This window comes from Colobus angolensis, unplaced genomic scaffold (assembly GCF_000951035.1).
Source record: "Colobus angolensis palliatus isolate OR3802 unplaced genomic scaffold, Cang.pa_1.0 Scaffold70, whole genome shotgun sequence".
In the NCBI taxonomy this organism is placed as follows: Eukaryota; Metazoa; Chordata; class Mammalia; order Primates; family Cercopithecidae; genus Colobus; species Colobus angolensis.
In genome coordinates, this window is record NW_012120710.1 from 2,867,504 (window position 1) to 2,885,548 (window position 18,045).

At 37.5% G+C, this 18,045-nt stretch overlaps 1 protein-coding gene across 4 annotated transcripts in view; it reads right to left on the reverse strand.

Moving 5' to 3' along the window:
• The window catches only part of GC (group-specific component (vitamin D binding protein)), a 60,335-nt gene that overhangs the window by 18,708 nt on the left and 23,582 nt on the right, over positions 1–18,045 (reverse strand). For all 4 annotated transcript variants that reach the window (XM_011927133.1, XM_011927132.1, XM_011927130.1 and 1 more), the window contains 5 exons: positions 9,940–10,009; positions 8,908–9,040; positions 6,017–6,228; positions 4,400–4,532; positions 3,999–4,093 (listed from right to left, as the gene is read on the reverse strand). In XM_011927133.1, coding sequence (XP_011782523.1) covers positions 3,999–4,093; positions 4,400–4,532; positions 6,017–6,228; positions 8,908–9,040; positions 9,940–10,009 — 643 coding nt within the window. The remainder of the gene's footprint in view (positions 1–3,998; positions 4,094–4,399; positions 4,533–6,016; positions 6,229–8,907; positions 9,041–9,939; positions 10,010–18,045) is intronic.

Sequence of the window (18,045 nt, forward strand, 5' to 3'; positions counted from 1 at the left end):
GCTACTTGGGAACTCTTGAGTATTTTAGGATGTTTTCTTCTGTTTCTGCAGAAAATGGCATTAGGATTTTGATAGGGATTGCATCGAGTCTCTAGATTGCTCTCATTTAAACAGTGTTAGGTCTTCCAAACCACAAACGTGTGATATCTTTCCATTTATTTCCATCTTTTTAGTTTTTTTTTTTTTTTTGAGATGGAGTCTCACTCTATCACCCAGGCTGGAGTGCAATGGCATGATCTCGGCTCACTGCAACCTCTGCCTCTTGGGTTCCAGTGATTCTCCTGCCTCAGCCTCCTGAGTAGCTGGGACTATAGGCGCCACCACCCGCCTGGCTTAGTTTTGCATTTTTAGTAGAGACAGGGTTTCACCACATTGGCCAGGCTGGTCTCGAACTCCCGCCCTTGTGATCCACCCTCCTCGGCCTGCCAAAGTTCTGGGATTACAGGCATGAGCCACCACACCCGGCTCTTTTTAGATTTCTTTTAGCAATGTTTTATAGTTTTCATTAAATATTTCTTTCTTATATAATTTTAGCAATATATTATGTAATAACCAAGAGGCAGAAGCCATCCAATTGTCCATTGACAGATGAATAAATAAAGAAAATATGATATACACATACAGTGGATTATTATGTAGCCTTTAAAAAGAATACATATATGTCATAATTAACTTGGAACATTTAGAAAATCTCTAATTTTTTAATGTAAAAAGTGGTAGTAACATTTTGTAGCTAAAACTGTTCATAGCAAATGCTATTTCCTTTAAGTACATTTCTAGACATAAAGACAAGTATCATTTAATGACTAAGTAATATATATGTGGCTTTATATTATAAATTCCCTCTGTTCTACCTGTCAAACACGCTATCTCTATGTAAAAGGAAAGTTAAAGAAAGGACTAGAGAAACTGTCATTGAGTATTCAAGTAGTTCTGAGATAATTTTGTATTTAAAGAACTCAAGAAAGTAGTTTCTATTCCCATTACAGAAGCTTATTATGCATTGCTGGCAAGAAGTTCTTTGATTACCATTAGAGGAAAAAAGCTTGTAGGGCATAGTAGAAGGAGTTAAAGAGACTGTAAGTACTGAGGGAAAAAAGTTGGTAAATCTAGATGTTTGAGAAGGTATGAGAGAAGTGCAACACAGAAACTATCAAAATTAAAATACGAGTTAACAGTAGTCATATAAAAATCAAAGTGAAGGTTGCAAATATAAGGTTGAAATGGTTTGGCTGTGTCCCCACACAAATTTCATCTTTAATTGTAACTTCCACAATTCCCACATGTGGGAGAAACTCGGTGGCAGGTGATTGAATTATGGGGGTGGTCTTTCCTGAGCTGTTCTCATGAATGAGTCTCACAAGATCTGATGGTTTTGAAAACAGGAGTTTCTCTGCACAAACTCTGTCTTTGCCTGCCACCATCCATGTAAGATATGATTTGCTCCTCCTTGCCTTCCACCATGATTGTGAGGCCTCCCCAGCCAAGTGAAACGGTGAGTAATTAAATCTCTTTCTTTTGTAAATTGCCTAGTCTCAGGTATGTCTTTATCAGCAGCATGAAAACAGACTAATACGGTAAATTGGTACCAGGAGTGGGGTGCTGTTGAAAAGATACTGGAAAATGTGGAAGTGACTTTGGAACTGGGTAACAGGAAGAGGTTGGAACAGTTTGGAGGGTTCAAAAGAAGACAGGAAGATGTGGGAAAGTTTGAAACTTCCTAGAGGCTTGTTGAATGGCTTTGCCCAAAATGCTAATAGCAACATGGACAATAAGGTCCAGACTAAGGTGGTCTCAGATGGAAATGAGGAACTTTTTGGGAACTGGAGCAAAGGTGACTCTTGTTATGTATTAGCAAAGAGATTGGGGACATTTTGCCCCTGCCCTAGAGATCTGTGGAACTTTGAACTTGAGGAAAATGATTTAGGGTATCTGGCAGAAGAAATTTCCAAGCAGCAAAGCATTCAAGAGGTGATTTGAGTGCTGTTAAAGGCATTCAGTTTCAAAAGGTAAGCAGAGCATACAAGTTCAGAAAACTTGCAGGCAGACAATGCGATAGAAAAGAAAAGCCCATTTTATGAGGAGAAATTCAAGCTGGCTGCAGAAATTTGCATAAGCAACAAGGAGCTGAATGTTAATCCCTAGGACAATAGGGAAAATGTATTCAAGGCATGTCAGAAGTCTTCACAGCAGCCTATCATATCACAGGCCTGGAGCCCTAGGAAGAAAAAGTGGTTTCGTGGACCAGGCTTAGGGTTCCCATGCTGCGTGCAATCTAGGGAATTGGTGCCCTGTGTCCCAGCTGCTCCAGCCATGACTGAAAGGGGCCAATGTAGAGCTTGGGCCATGGCTTCAGAGGGTGCAAGCCTCAAGCCTTGGCAGCTTCTATGTGGTGTTGAACCTGCGGGTGCACAGAAGTCAACAGCTGGAGTTTGGGAACTTCCGCCTAGATTTCAGAGGATGTATGGAAACACTTGGATGTCCAGGCAGAGGTTTGCTGCAGGGGCAGGGTTCTCATGGAGAACTTCTACTATGGCAGTGCAGAAGGGAAATGTGGGTGTGGAGCCTCCAAATAGAGTCCCTACTGGGGCACTGCTTTGTGGATCTGTGAGAAGAGGGCCACCATTCTCCAGACCCCAGAATGGTAGATCTACTGACAGCTTGCACTGTGCACCTGGAAAAGCCACAGCTGCTCAATGCGAGCCTTTGAAAGCAGTTGGGAGGGAGGCTGTCTCCTGCAAAGTCACAGAGGCGGAGCTGCCCAAGACCAGGGGAATCCACCTGTTGTGTCAGCACGACCTGGATATGAGACATGGAGTCAAAGGAGATCATTTTGGACCTTTAAGATTTGACTGTCTCACTGGATTTTGAACTTGCATGGGGCCTGTAGCCCCTTTGTTTTGACCAATTTCTCCCATTTGTAATGACTGCATTTACCCAGTGCCTATACTCCCATTGTATCTAGAAAGTAGCTAGCTTGCTTTTGATTTTACAGGCTCATAGGCAGAAGGGACTTGCCTTGTCTTGGATGAGACATTGTACTGTGGACTTTTGAGTTAGTGCTGAAGTGAGTTAAGACTTTGGGAGACTGTTGGGAAGGCATGATTTGTTTTGAAATGTGAGGACATGAGATTTGGAAGGTGACAGGGGTGGGATGATATGGTTTGGCTGTGTCCCCACATAAACCTCATCTTGAATTATAACTCCCACAATTTCCACATGTCATGGGAGGAGTCCAGTGGGAGGTGACTGATTTATTGGGGTGGGCCTTTCCTGTGCTGTTCTCATGATAGTGAATGAGTCTCATGAGATCTGATGGTTTTAAAAACAGGAGTTTCTCTGCACAAGTTCCCTCTTTGCCTGCTGCCATCCACGCAAGATGTGACTTGCTCCTCCTTGCTTTCCACCATGATTGTGAGGCCTCCCCAGCCATGTGGAACTGTTAGTCCAATTAAACCTCTTTCTTTTGTAAATTCCCCGGTTTCAGGTATGTCTTTATCAGCAGAGTGAAAATAGACTAATACAACAGTAGATAACTAATGAGAATAAATTAATGAAGGGCAAGAGATATATACTATATAGCACAAGTCTTCATACAACAAGTAAGATTTCAGATGTCTCATTCCAAGATAAATTGCGCAAGGCAAATAGTAATTAATAAACAAAAAGGTTGTGGTTTTGTTTGTTTTTGTTTTTTGCTTTTTTGTTTGTAACATATGCTAATATGAACACTGAAAAAATATTTTCTAGTGGTCAACTATATGGAAAAGATTGATTAAAAGGAAATCTCATGTTTTATGACATAAACTTTTTCCTTATTGTTCATAACCTGTATAGAGAAAAGAAAAGAATAATTTGGCCAGACTTTTGAAGATTATTGGAGCTGAAAAGTCTATGTTATGTCCTTCAATATAGGCATCTTCTTAAAAAACCCTGAAATTATGGAGAGATAGTGCAGAACCAAACATCTAAATATGACAATAGCACTTAATCTTTACCTGAGCCTTGATTTCTTCTCCCCATAAGCAGCATATTGTGAACAGACTCTATTTGACAGAGTGGTGAGAAGTGATAAATATTTAAGCTGGAGTCTCTAGAAAACAAGTGAAAGAATCTCATTAGATGGTCAAGATTCATTGAATATTGTATAAATGGCAAAAATAGGGACTATTAATTTCATGATTTTTTAATGACTAGGAAACTGAACACTGACGAAAAGAACTTATTGATATTATATTACTTTTCCAGAGGTATTACTTTTATTTTCCAATTAACAAGATGCAAGGGAGGCATTTTAGAAACTTTTACTGATTGTAAAATCTCAATTCCTACCATTATCTAAAAGGAATGCTATCAGAAGAAAAAAACATAAACATGTAATAAGTAAAATGTGACATACCTCCTTCAAAAAGCATACGGTTGGGCTTTCAGAGGTACAGCAGGACCCTACCATAGAAAGATAATTCTTGGTGTAACTAACTAAAAGTGACAGAGGAGCTTGTCCATAATTACTGGAATATTCCCACATAAATCTGTGGAGGAAAAAATAGAATTGGTCAAAAAATTTGTGAATAAACAAAATCTACTTTGTTATTTGAGACAGTGTCTTGCCCTGTCATCCAGGCTGGAGTACACTGGTATAATCATAGCTCATTCAACTTCCTGGGCTCAAGTGATCCTCCTGCTTCAGCTTCCTGAGTAGCTGGGACTACAGGTGTATGCCACCATGTTCATCTAATTTTTAAATTTCTTGTAGAAATTAGGTCTCACTAATTGGCCCAGGTTGGTCTTGAACTCCTGGGCTCAAGTGATCCTCCCACCTCAGCCTCTCAAAGTGCTAGGATTACAGATGTGAGTCACCATGCTTGGCCCCCAAAACCTGCTTTTTAGGAAGTATTTTGATGGAGAAAAGATATATGTTACATTAATTTATAGTTTTAATATCTAAAAAACACTAAGAATTTAGAGAAAAGGTTGTAATACTGTACTATTAATCAGTATATTCATTAAAAATAGATTTACAAATTTCTATGTGGTTTGTGTGAAAGGAGGGGCCGTTCGTCCCTTTATTCACTTCATGTCTAGTCAGGTGAATCACCCATGGTAGCTGCTTGTTAATTAAGCTGCTAATTGAATTAATTAAAATGAGTGTAATTACTAGATTTATTTTTCCTTATTGATCTCAGTTTATTATTTTAGATAATTATTATGCATAGATTACTTATTTGTTGGAATTAATAATTTCTGTTTCTGAGAATAGATGTCTTTATGGATCTATAAGGGACTCGGAAATTCTGGGCAACATCCTCTTTGAAAATTGACAGGAATGAGCAATCCTACTAATTTTTACAATTTGTGACCACTTTGAATGACATTGCTTCTGGTTTTGAATATGTATATATTTCTTATTTTAATAAATGTATTTTCCCCCAGTTTTGTTCATTTTTGTGATCTTCCAAGACTAACAGAAAGAATCAGTTTATAATCTGGCCCCTTATGCATGTTAAACGATAAAAATTTCCACGTTACATGTTTACTTGATGTAGTAGATGTATCATGTTCACATGTACACCTCACCTGTTTCTGGGATGTATAGGAGTGAAGAGAGAAGCTGTTTATTTTTTATGCTTTGCTGGACATTAAGTATTTAAAATGTGTACAGCAATAGAACTGCTTCTATCATGTGACATATACAATGATCCTTAGCATCAGGGAAATCACCACAGGGGCTGTCAAATATTTGAAAGTATATCCTGTAGACAGGAGACTCAAGTGATTCTGATTAAGATAATAGGATTAGGGTTAGTAAGAGTTTGGGAAAATTGATTTTATCTTTGAGAAAGGCATTCTCTAAACTCAACACCAAAGGGAAGATGGGCTGCCTTGGATGACAGTCAAGTTACCATAATTTGTTCAGATTGCTGTAGAAGAGGTGTTTCCACAGAGTTGGGAGTTAGATTAGAGTCATGTCTGATATTTTAGGCCCTAAAGTTCTATTTATGATGAAAGTGCTCACTTATCAGCAAATCCCTTTGGATCTTTCCTGAATGCCTCACAGATTTCATCATTTGTGGGTTCTATGTAGGTAGGGAATTCTTGTGGCTGGTGCTTCAGAGCAGCCATACAGAGCTTTCGTTCCAGGCCCTCTTTGGTGCAGCACTCAGCAGTGCCTGGGTGAACAGGGAATGGAGAGTCACTTTCACAGGACTTGGCAGACAGTGCTGAGGTCTGGAAGAGAAGAAAAAAGGAAACTCATATATATATGTAAATTTCCAGGCTCCTAGACTTCCATTTAATATAATATCTTAGCCTATAATTAGAAAATTCTCATTTGTAACTATGTATTCATGCCAAGGGCTCCAAGAGGTGATATTTTTTAACATGACAAGTTGTACCATTATTGGCAAGTATAGGATCTTATTTATGTCAATAAATGACTCCTCAGAGTAGAACAAAAAAAAACTTTGAATAATAAATGGACAGTGTTTATCTGATTAGAGATATTAGAATTGTATTCTCTAGCCCAGTGTTCTTCCATGGGGATATTAACATCTCTGAGGGTGAAAGGGTCATTTGAAAAAGCTCCACTGGTGATTCTGTCATCATCTCCCACCTGCTTTCTGCTGCAAATGCCCCATTAATAGTGAGGAGGACCTCCCTCTGTTTATTAAACGAGCTGTTCTCCCCTCCCTTTATGAAATAAGCAGACTCTTCATTGCTGGCTCCCATAACTTTCTACATTATTTGCATTCTCTTACCTAACGATTCTTGAACCTGCTTTTGCATCAGAATTACACATAGAGGGCATAAAATAAAAAATGCTTTGGTTGCACAACACAAAAATTCTGTTTCAGTAGGTCAAAAATAGGACCAGAAAATCTGTTTTTCCCAAAGCTCCAAGATTCATGTGCAGGTGTAGTGTAGGTTGAAAACCACTGATGCACCTGCATTTACTGCTTCAGCAATGCTACACTGATCCCTGTGAGCAGACTAAGCACCATCAAAGCAATCGTAGCATCAAAATACTCTTTTTGGAAAGAATTTCATATTTGAAATTAAAATCTAAAATAGAGTCACCATAGAGGAAAAAATAATAGAAATAGTCATCATGGAAAAAATTACTTTGGGATTTATATGGGAAACAGTACTTTGACATTCTTATACTTAATTTATAAGCGAGTCATCTTTTGAAGGTAAAATTTTGAAAAATCTTTTCTACCAGTGAAGGATGGCAACGTGATAAATTACTTATGTAAACTAACTTCTCACCATCTTCCGTACCATTCTTTCATCAGATTCGGAGAGGTTAAAAATTAGACTCTTTCTCTCTTTTTCATCCTCTTTTCATTCCATCTTTTTCCTTTCCATTCACTTCCCTGGCAATCCTTCTTTTTGCCTTTTTAAAGTTATCTTCTTTCAAGTAAAAAAAGGTTGACAAAATTTCGAAACACTTTTCAAAAATGTTTTGAACAAGCAGGAGAAAGAGAAATATATCATGCAAAAAATATCAGTGTCATATCTGTTCTCTTACACTCTACGATTGTAGAGACAGATCATATCTCTGATCAAGGGATATATTAGCAAATACATTAGCAAATATGCATTAGTAAATACATAAGATAAAAATGTGCTCTGTTATGTTGACCATGGTTGATGATTTGATGCTTTTGTAGTTTAAGGTGGCACAGAAGCTCAGGTTGAAATAAAAAATATGCATGAACTTTTTGGTGGAAGAAAAGGATTGTAAAATTCTGAAAAAATAATAAGGGACAGGTAAAGCAATTAATGGCTAAGAATATTCGTTGTGTAGAATCTATTCTAATCAGATCTTTGGAGCATTTTTTCTGTCTAATATCTGCTGAAGGCTTGAATAGTGAGACAAATCTGTCTGTAAAAACCTTTATCAAAATGCATCTAAATGTCATTTGCATCAGGCCTGACGACTGCATTAATAAATTGCTGAAACTCCTTAGATTTAACCCTTTTCATTTCAGCATTTTAACTTTTGCATAAGTGCTATAGGGGAGGAACCTAGAATTTAGTTTTGTGCATACAGGGCAACTTTTGAATCCTTCTCCCAAATGTGAAACCAACACTAAATTATTCTGGAGCACTTGGTACTAGTCCTGGCATGATAATAAAAGAGGATAAAGCTATGATCAGGTTTTAAAGCTATACACAATATTTTAGGATTATTTCAAGAGGTTCATGAGCTGATATATATCTATGCATATATTTAATTATATAACAATATATTTAAAAATATGTATACACATATATATTTAATTTCAACAGTTTTGGGGGAACAAAACTATTTTGTTTTTGGTTACATGGCTAAGCTCTTTCGGGGTGATTTCTGAGATTTCGGTGCACCTATCGTCAGAGCAGTATACACTGTACCCAATGTATAGTTTTTTATCCCTTGCCCCCTTCACCCTTCCCTGCAAGTTCCCAAAGTCCACTGTGTCCTTCTTATGCCTTTGCATACTCGTAGCTTAGCTCCCACTTATAAGTGACAACATATGCTATTTGAGTTTTCATTTCTGAGTTACTTCACTTAGAATTATGATCCATGGGCTGATATTTGAGAAGATCAAATGTATGGTGATAAAAACTTAGGTTTTAGAGTCATATCTGGATTTATATTTTGTAACTACTTCTTGCTAGCAATGTATATTTAATATTTAATATGACCCAGTTTTCTCATTTGAACCTTGTAGGAATAATGGGTAACATTGACTCTTTATGTTAGAATAAACCGGGCTCTAAAGACAACAGGCTTCATATTTCCCCCAAACTAGGAGTAAGTGGAGTTGCTGTCTAAAACTTTTTCAACACATGGTATAAAAGCTTATTTTGGCTTACTTCTCTGGGCTGCCACAGAGATGGCCAACCACAGAAACCTACCCTGGTGTCATAGCAGTCAGGGTCAGCCCCTTCCGCACAGCAGGCTTCAGTCAAGGAGACAACTTCCTTCACAAGCTGGCTGACCTGTTCAAACGTGCCACTGGGAAATTTTCTACTGTACAGAACTAGTGACCTGAGGGGAAAATAAGACAATATATCAATTATAACTGAAACTTTTTTTTTTTTGATACAGAGTCTTGCTCTGTTGCCCAGGGTGGAGTACAGTGGTGCGATCTCAGCTCACTGCAATCTCCGCCTCCTGGGTTCAAGCGATTCACCTGCCTCAGCCTCCCAAGTAGCTGAGACTACAGGTGCGCACCACCACGTCTGGCTAATTTTTGTATTTTTAGTAGAGACAGGGTTTCATCATGTTGGCCAGGATGGTCTAGATCTCTTGACCTTGTGATCTGCCCTCCTCGGCCTCCCAAAGTGCTGGGATTACAGGCGTGAGCCACTGTGCCCGACCAGAACTGAAACTTTTTTTTTACATTTTGGCGCATAAATACGAAACCTGTTCAATGTTTAAATGAAATATTGTACACATTTACTTCTTCATTTGACCACTGAAAAAAATGAGGTTTAATTTAAAAAGCAGTTTTTGTTCTAGGCAAATTTATCTTGGAAAGCAGTAGAAATTGAACTTAGGGCTTCCATCAAACCAGTCTGGTATTGTCCTTCTTAAGCCTCCCCAAATGTACTTGCTCTGCACCTCATTGCCTTGGTTTCCCAGATTCCTGGAATGTACTACTCCATTTTAATTGAAATTAGAAAGCTATGCTTTACGTATTATCTTTGAACTCATTCATAAACTTATTGGTGACAAATTCTTAGACTGTGGTAACAAAAGGTCAACTGGAATCTCTGGCTGTCCTTAATTTGCTTGACTCCTGTGCCTACATTGGGCCTGGGGCTCTATCCTCTTACTCTTGGCAGGGATTAAGGATTAACCTCCATGCTGAGTCAAAGTTACCTCACACTCAGTTTTGTCCAAGATCAAATCACCAAGAGAGGGAGTGGCTACCGCACACTTACAAAGATGCGAAGTCCTCCTTTCCCAGTTGGGTGAATTCCTTGCAGACTTTATTCTTTTCATAATCCCGGCCTAGGAGGCAGAAATGGAAAAGTTTGTATGTTTCCCCTTTTGATGACTATTATGTTACATGTACTTGTATAAAGTGATCTTCCACGTGGCTATGGTGAAAGTCGCATTTTCTCAATGTTTATATGCAATTTCATATTTTGGGAGCCTTTCTAGCTCTTCTCTCACATCAGGCCACAATTTTATGGCATTCTGTTATATTTTAGTCACCAGCGGAACTAAAGGAGAGAGTAAACTAATACTGAATGTAGGTGAGTCAAATGACACATGTCGACTAGTGAGTCGGAAGCTATTGATATGGCAACTGTTAGGTCTTATCTTTATAATGATAAATAAACGAGAATTTTTCTCCTTCCCTCCCTCCCACCCACCCTGCTTCCTCCCTTCTTTGTTTTACTGTCTCAGTTTTACCTAAGTCCTGAAAAGAAAAAAAGAACAACAGATAAGTGGAGAGTGTCTCCACTCCAAGGTGAGGGGCTGGCGCCACTAATGCAGGACTTTAAAGGAGGTACAAGAGAGTTAGTGCTGCCACCTGTGCTCTGCTACTCGGCTCCTGGCTGTCTAAGGGAAAGCTAGGAATTCAGCTGGGGACAAGGTGGAAATCAGGTAGAGAATATTTTGGACAAAGTTAGTGTGGTGAGTCTGGGGGATGGTGGGTAGTGTTTCCTTTCACTTTCACATAGTGATCAGGGCTTCAAGACACCACTCAGCGCTTGACAGGGGACTCTTGGAGTTTGGGGTGTAATGGACAGGAGTCTGATTCAGGCTGGAGGAATCTAGAGGGCAATGGGCTTGCTAAGTGGCCTGGAGAACAAGGTAGAGGACTGGGTGGGAAGCTGTCGTGTGACCTGCAGACCTGATGTAGCTCAAGCAGGAGAGTGAGCTGGCCAGGAGTTGTCTTAAATATATTTCCCCCAGTCCCAGCTCCATCCCTCAAAAAGTGCTATTTACAGAGCAGGGACTGCCAACAGTTGGGTCTCTGTGTGAAGGTAGGCAATTTGAAAACCAGGGGCCCAGAGGAGAGGCTTAAGGTGCCAGCTGCATATTCGAGATCTCCAGGAATAACAAGGGAGAGAGATCACCAAAGAACACAGTAAGAGAAAACGGGCAGCTTTGCACACCTTCATAACCAGAGGAGACAACCTTGGCTCACCATGCTGCCCACTGAAATTTTTGTCCATTGAATTGAGTTTTTCCTGCTACTATCTCTCTTACTAGCTTCTCCTTTCCTGTGTTATCCCTGGAGGAGCTAGAAGCAACCTAGAGAGCAAGAGGAAGCAGGAAAAGAGAATAGGCAAAGAAGACGAGAGGCAGGTATCTGTGTCTCCCTTTCCCACCACAGGCAACAGGACTGAAACAGTCCTGAATGGGGGAGTAGCTTCAACTTTCAATGAATTAAAACATTTTTGACTATTAAATACAACTAGGCATTCTCACGATGAAATGACATTGGTATTTGAGAGGGAAGAGAAAAATCACAGGACCTTCTCTTGAGTTCATTCACACTACAGGGAAGAGCTAGTTACTGCAGAGGGAGATGAGTTCTTTACTAATCATGAGACCTTCTTGTTCAGCATGTCCATCACATATATGATGGACACATCACATATACGAGAACACATCAGTCAGTGTTCTCCTAACCTGACTCATGATTTATGCAAATAAGCCCAGGAAATTTCCCTCCTGTGATGTTATATCTTCTGGAAAAATGTAGGAAGTATGTAAATGGCCTACTCTCTGTTTTAAGTGGGTTTAACTTTTAGTGGTTTGTCCTTCTCACTTTAAATGTTGGGAAAGTCATCTCAGATGACATGATGGTAACTGCTGTCAGGCGTTAATCCCAAAGATGTCCTCTCCTCTCTAACAGTTACAATTCTATGGAAGACTACGTAAACATATGCCTGGGTGGAAATTTCTATTTGATGGCTTGCAGCGGAGGTGGTGGTGACTGGATACAGACTTGAAAGGGTTGAATTTTTTTTTTTTAAGATTCTCTTTAGGACTCATCAGATTAATGTCACCTGTTTAATGTCAGATTGCCTGTAAAGGAAGCAGTTGCAGCATGTAATTTTTTGGATGGATGTCCCCCAAAATATTTTTGAGGTAAGAAAAGTCAGATTTGATAATTGTGAGGAAAAGACATTCTTCAGTAGCACTTGTTAACAAGAGACTTACTCAATCACCCTCAAAACCACCTGGAAGGTGGAAAAGAACACGCATACCTGAATCCTGAGTCTGATGTTATTCTGGCAACTAGGACAAGGCCGTAGGGTTGATAAAGCTAATTGTCAGTGGAACCAAAACAGCCACTTGCAACAAACTTCTGTTATGTCTGAGAACCTTCACATCAAGTACATTTTCTGAAATATATTGATTAGTTTACAAGGTTGGATATTGTGACATGTTCCAAAGGTTAAGCAAGGCAGAAAGCTTCCATTATTCATTAATGGTATTCTATGGAATTGAAGACTAGAACACAGAGAAGAAGAATTGGGGCTGGAACTGTGCTCATGTGGTGATGAGCTGTACTTACGATGTCAATAGTTGTTTTAGTTTGCTCCTAAAGCTCCTAGGAAAAATGGCTGGCAGTTGTATGGCAGTAGATTTTAGTTCAGTGTAAGCAATCTTTATTCCAACTGTGGCTATTTTATAACTCAAATGAAAGCAGCCTTTTGAAGAGGTGAGTTTGTTTTATCATTGTAAATATCAAAATAGATTTAAATAACCATATATTGTAAAGCTCCCTGAATTTAGTACAATGTATCCTCATCATCTATAAGATCACTTGCTGGGGGTTATAAACTCGTCTCTTTTAAAAATAGTGAGAGATTATAAGGAATATTTTTTCCCAAGGCTTACTGTGTTTTAAGACACACAAAAAATAGCTCTAATAAGAACTTCTTTTCCTTATAATAAATAGGAGCTAAGTTTGTTTAAATTCACCCTACAAAATGGAAGAGGTTATTTTTATTAGTATTTCTCTTGTGACCATTCAATAACATGCAAAGTGAAATCCTGTGTGCGAATGGGGTACCCCTGATGAACATTTTGAGAAATATTTTGTTTCTAACCTTCCAGACTCCGATTTCTCATTTCACTAAAAATGTAACATTTCATTTCATATATTATGGGAATGTGAGTGTGCATGTGAAGGTGGTGTAAATGGGCATTGCATGTTATCTCATTAAATCATTTGAATTGAATTAACTATTTGTGTTTGCATACAGCACTTTAGAATTCGTGGGCATTATATACTGCTTTAGTTAGAATACAAACTGATGAGAGAAAAGTTGGAAACTACATGAACTGCGTAAGGCTTAAAGTGGTTTTGAAACTATTTTTGCTGGAACATTCAGCCTTGGGCATAACAGGAAGCAACAGAGGAAGCTCAAGAGGGATACTGAGAAAACTCAGAATTAGAATATAAAAATAACCTGTAGAGGAAGCCCTTGCACCATGATCTTTCATGTGAACTACCCGAAATGCACTTCTGATAAAATAATTTTATAAATGTATTTGTCCAAAGAGAAGATATCTAGCTTACAAGAGAAAGCCAATGTATGTTAATCATTGTCTCAATTTGCAAATACAGCAAATAAATACTAAACGTAATTTGCAATGTGATTATTACGAATTGATTCCCCATTCCATGGAATACTGCTTAATAAATGTTTTTAGTGTAAAACCAGTTGAGCCCAATGCAATTCATACAGTTAAATCCTGTCTCAAATAAACTGTAAATTATATGCTGTTTTCAAATGTACCATTTGGTTACAAAGAAGGTGATTTGGACTTTGATATGGCCCTAGTAAATATTGGCATAATCTTAGTGACTCTGATGAAATCACTTTCACATCAAATGACCCCCCACAGTACTAAGTGTTTACTAATTTCACCAACAGAATTTTTGCCTTTTGTGATAGCATGTACCACTTTTTATCTATATTGTGAAACATTCTGGTAAGTCTTGTTTAATTCTGAACTTTTGAAAGCCAGTGTGATTTATTTTCAGGAAATCTTTGCTGCTTCAGGCACCTTACCTCTGCCAACAGAGTTGACAATATTCATTCATACATGCAACAGATATTTTGTGAGGCTTACTTTGTGCCAGGCATTGGGTTCAATATTGAATTTGAACATACAGTGGAGCTCAAAATAGACACATCCTTGCCCTCATGTAACTTTTGTTCCAATGGAGATCGCTAATAAGATACTCTCTTGTTACAAAGTTTATTACAGTAGGTATTTGCATGCCTTCACTATTACTAGTCTTTCACTAAAACCTAATTTGGCTCCCTAGAACAGTTATTTGTATACCAGGAACATAAATGGATCCTAAATAACAATGACGTAAATAAGTGCTTATATAGGATGCTGGAATTGTCTCAAGTTGCTGTTTTCCTGTTGTGTTCTGGAGAATCATGGGCTTTAACAGCTCTGTTGGGAATTTTATATTTTCACAATTTCATTTCTTTGACATTTTTATTTCTATTCTGTACTGACAGAAAAGTTCAGTATATTTGTTAGTATTTTTAAAAATAAATTTACCTTTTAAGAATATGGTTTGCAGTGTTTATTCAAACTAGTCAGGCGTGATATTGTTGATTTCACAGTAGTGAATTTACTTAAATAGTAAACATTATTGAGTTGGTTTAGGAAGCTGATCTGGTTATAAGAGATTTCTATATGACTAGAAATATTGCCAATGAAAAAGTGTGAGCTTGAGTCAATGGAAGGAAATTCAACCCTTTTAATACTAACCCCAGAGACCCACATGACATCTATAGATAAACTAATCTAGAAGTTAACGGTACCTCGTAGGATGATATCAGTGGAACAAATTGAGCGTCCTTTCAGACTTTGAAAATTCAAACACAAGTGAAAACAGCAAAAGATACATAGTCATTGGGTTAATTACTCAGAAACTGCAACTGCAATAGGAGGCAGCATCGCAGACTCACTCAAACTAATGTCCTTGGGTTCACCTCGGGTGGTTGCCTGTCCTTTGTGACACTCACCAAAGTCCCAGAGGAAGTATTTTTTTTTCTCCGTGCATCTCATCCCACCTCTCTTCCCTTTTGTGGGTTGGTTACCTCCTCATCTATAACTGGTTTTGTAAGGGTAAAGATAGAGGAGGGGGTTTCCCTCTTCCACTTTTGGGATGGGTAAAGATGATATCCCCTGCATTTAACTTGGAAACTCAGAATACATTGAAGCACTTAGGTTCTAAAGCAATATAAGAATAAATAATAATAACAATTAAAATTTGAGTGCCAACAATTTGGTGGTATGGTTTTAAATATTTGACATATATTAGCTGCTTTAATCCTCACAAAAATTCTATGAGGTTTGTGGTTATCACAGTTTGCATCCCATGTTTACTACCTATTTTTATGCATCATTTTAAGAACTTAATTTCTGTATTTAAATTATTTCTATGAAAATTGTACTTTAACTTCTAAATAACATATAACTTTTTGAGCATATTTCATCCATGAGTTAGATAATTACTCTATTGAAATTTAGTGCTCTTCTTTTTATGGTATCGAAAGATTCATTATTATTCATGCCTGTCTAAAATCTTAATCTCAGACTCTCAGTCCTGAAAGTCATTCTTATTTTACATTTTCTGTCTTTAAAAAAAAAAGAGTTTGCAGGGTTTGGCACCGGAAAACAGAAAAGTAAGCAGGTTGGTTGAAAGACTCAGGCGCTTTGGTCTTAGTAGCGACAGAGACTTGAAGTAATACTCACTAGACGTTTGCTGATAGATCTTATAAAGGAGGCATATACTAATATTTCCTTTAAGCAAAATTGTCCTTATTTTCCATGAAAGCTCTTTCAGGGAAAAGCTCATGTCTAAATTTTTAGGTCCTGGATGTTTGGCACAATTCTGGACATTCCCATAAAAGTCACTTCATTAAGCAAGTATTATAAAATCTGAAGAAAATATCAGTCATCAAGGGATGGCATAGTCATAGTTCCACATGGCATTCCTTTGATAAGGTGATATAAACAGTAAGCGGTGGTGATTCTGCCTCCCTGGCTAGCTGCATATGATCTATCTCGATTAAAACTTGAGAAAACATCAACTCAAAATGGATTAAAGGCTTAAATGTAAGACCTGACACTATTAAATGAATACAAGAAAACATAGGGGAGAAACTTCATGATGTTGGTGTAGGCAATGAGTTTTTTGGACATGACCCTGAAATCACAGTCAACAAAAGCAAAAATAGGCAAATGGGATTGCATCATACTAAAAGGCTACTGCACAGCAAAGGAAAAATTAACAAAGTGAAGAGACAACCCACAGAGTGGGAGATAATATTTGCAAACCACATGTCTGATAACAGGTTAATATACAAAATATGTAAGGAACTCAAACAACTCAATAACAAGAAAACGAATAACCCATTTAAAACACTGGCAAAGAACCCAAACAGATATTTCTCAGAAGAAAACATACAAATGGCCAACAGGTTCATAAAAAATGTTCACCATCAGGAATCATTAAGGAGATGCAAATTAAAACCACAATGAGATATCACCTCACACCTGTTAGAATGGCTATTGCCAGAAAGATTGAAAGATATGCATTGACAAGTATGTGGAGAAAAGGGAACTCTTTTCCCCTGTTGGTGGAAATATGCATTAGTATAGCCATTGTGGAAAACAGTATGGATGTTTCTCAAGAAACTAAAAATAGAATTACCATAGGATTTAGCAATACCACTTCTGGGTATTAATGAGTTGAAGGAACGTCTGCTCTACCACGTATACTGTAACATTATTCACAGCTACAAAGATACTGAAACAACCTAAGTGTCCATCAACAGATTAATGGATAAAGAAAATGTGATGTATTTACACAATTGAATACTATTCAGCCTTAAAAAGAGAAGGAAGGGAATTCTGTCATTTGTGACAACATGGATGATCCTGGAGAACATTATGTTAAGTAAAATAAGCCAGGTACAGAAAGAAAAACACTGCATTATATTATATATGGAATCTGAAAAAGTTGAACTCACAGAAGACTGAATTGATGGTTACTAGCGACTGCAGGGAGAAGAGGAGGAGGAGAATGAGGAGCTGCGGGGAAAATAGTGCAAAATTTCAGTTAGACAGGAGGAGTGTTTTGAGATCAATTGTGCGTCAGGCTGATTATAGTTAATCATGTATTTTATATTTCAAAATAACCTGAGTAAATTTCAAACGCCTCACAAAAAATGATAAGCAGTGAGATGGTAGAGGAGTTCATTGATGATTTTATCATTCCCTATTACATATAGATATCAAACTATTCCATTGTGCTCCAGAAATGTATATAATTATAATTTACCAATTAAAAAACAATACATTTTAAACCAGAAAACACTGTACATGGGTGATTTCCTTTCACTGTTTCCTATCAATATACACATGTCAATGACTACTGAAGTTGTAACTGTATAAACTGAAATCAAATTATGCAATCTAATGGAGAGGATATATTGTACATGTATCATTATTTATGTCTCCGTCATCACACATGTTTTTGTCAAACAGATCCCCCGAGCCATTTAAATACATTTTAAGTCCAACAGATGGCATTATCTTGTATAGGAAAATTTCTATTTCAAAGATTAGTAATTTATCTTTTTAAAATTATAAGAAGTAGATATTTGTATATTAAATTTTTCGTATGGCCAAAACAGTTTTATAGTGCTTATCTGCTACAGTGTTGTGTTAGCAAGATTTTTGTTTATGAATGGGATATAATTTTCTAATTTTCTTATGAAATCCCAGTGAGAAACTGAAGACTTATTATTGGACAATTGTAAGAGCTATAATTTAAATGGAAAATTTTACTATCAAGTACTCAATACTATTTTGTGTTACCCATTGTGATAAACATTGTTTTAAATGCTTTTATAGCACTTCATTTGTCTTAGTAAGGCTAAAGAGAGCCTTTTAAACAAAGGAATTAATAATGAGCTTTGCAGTATCATGTATATGGAAAATGGAATGCCAATGTTTTCTACAGGATATTAATTCTA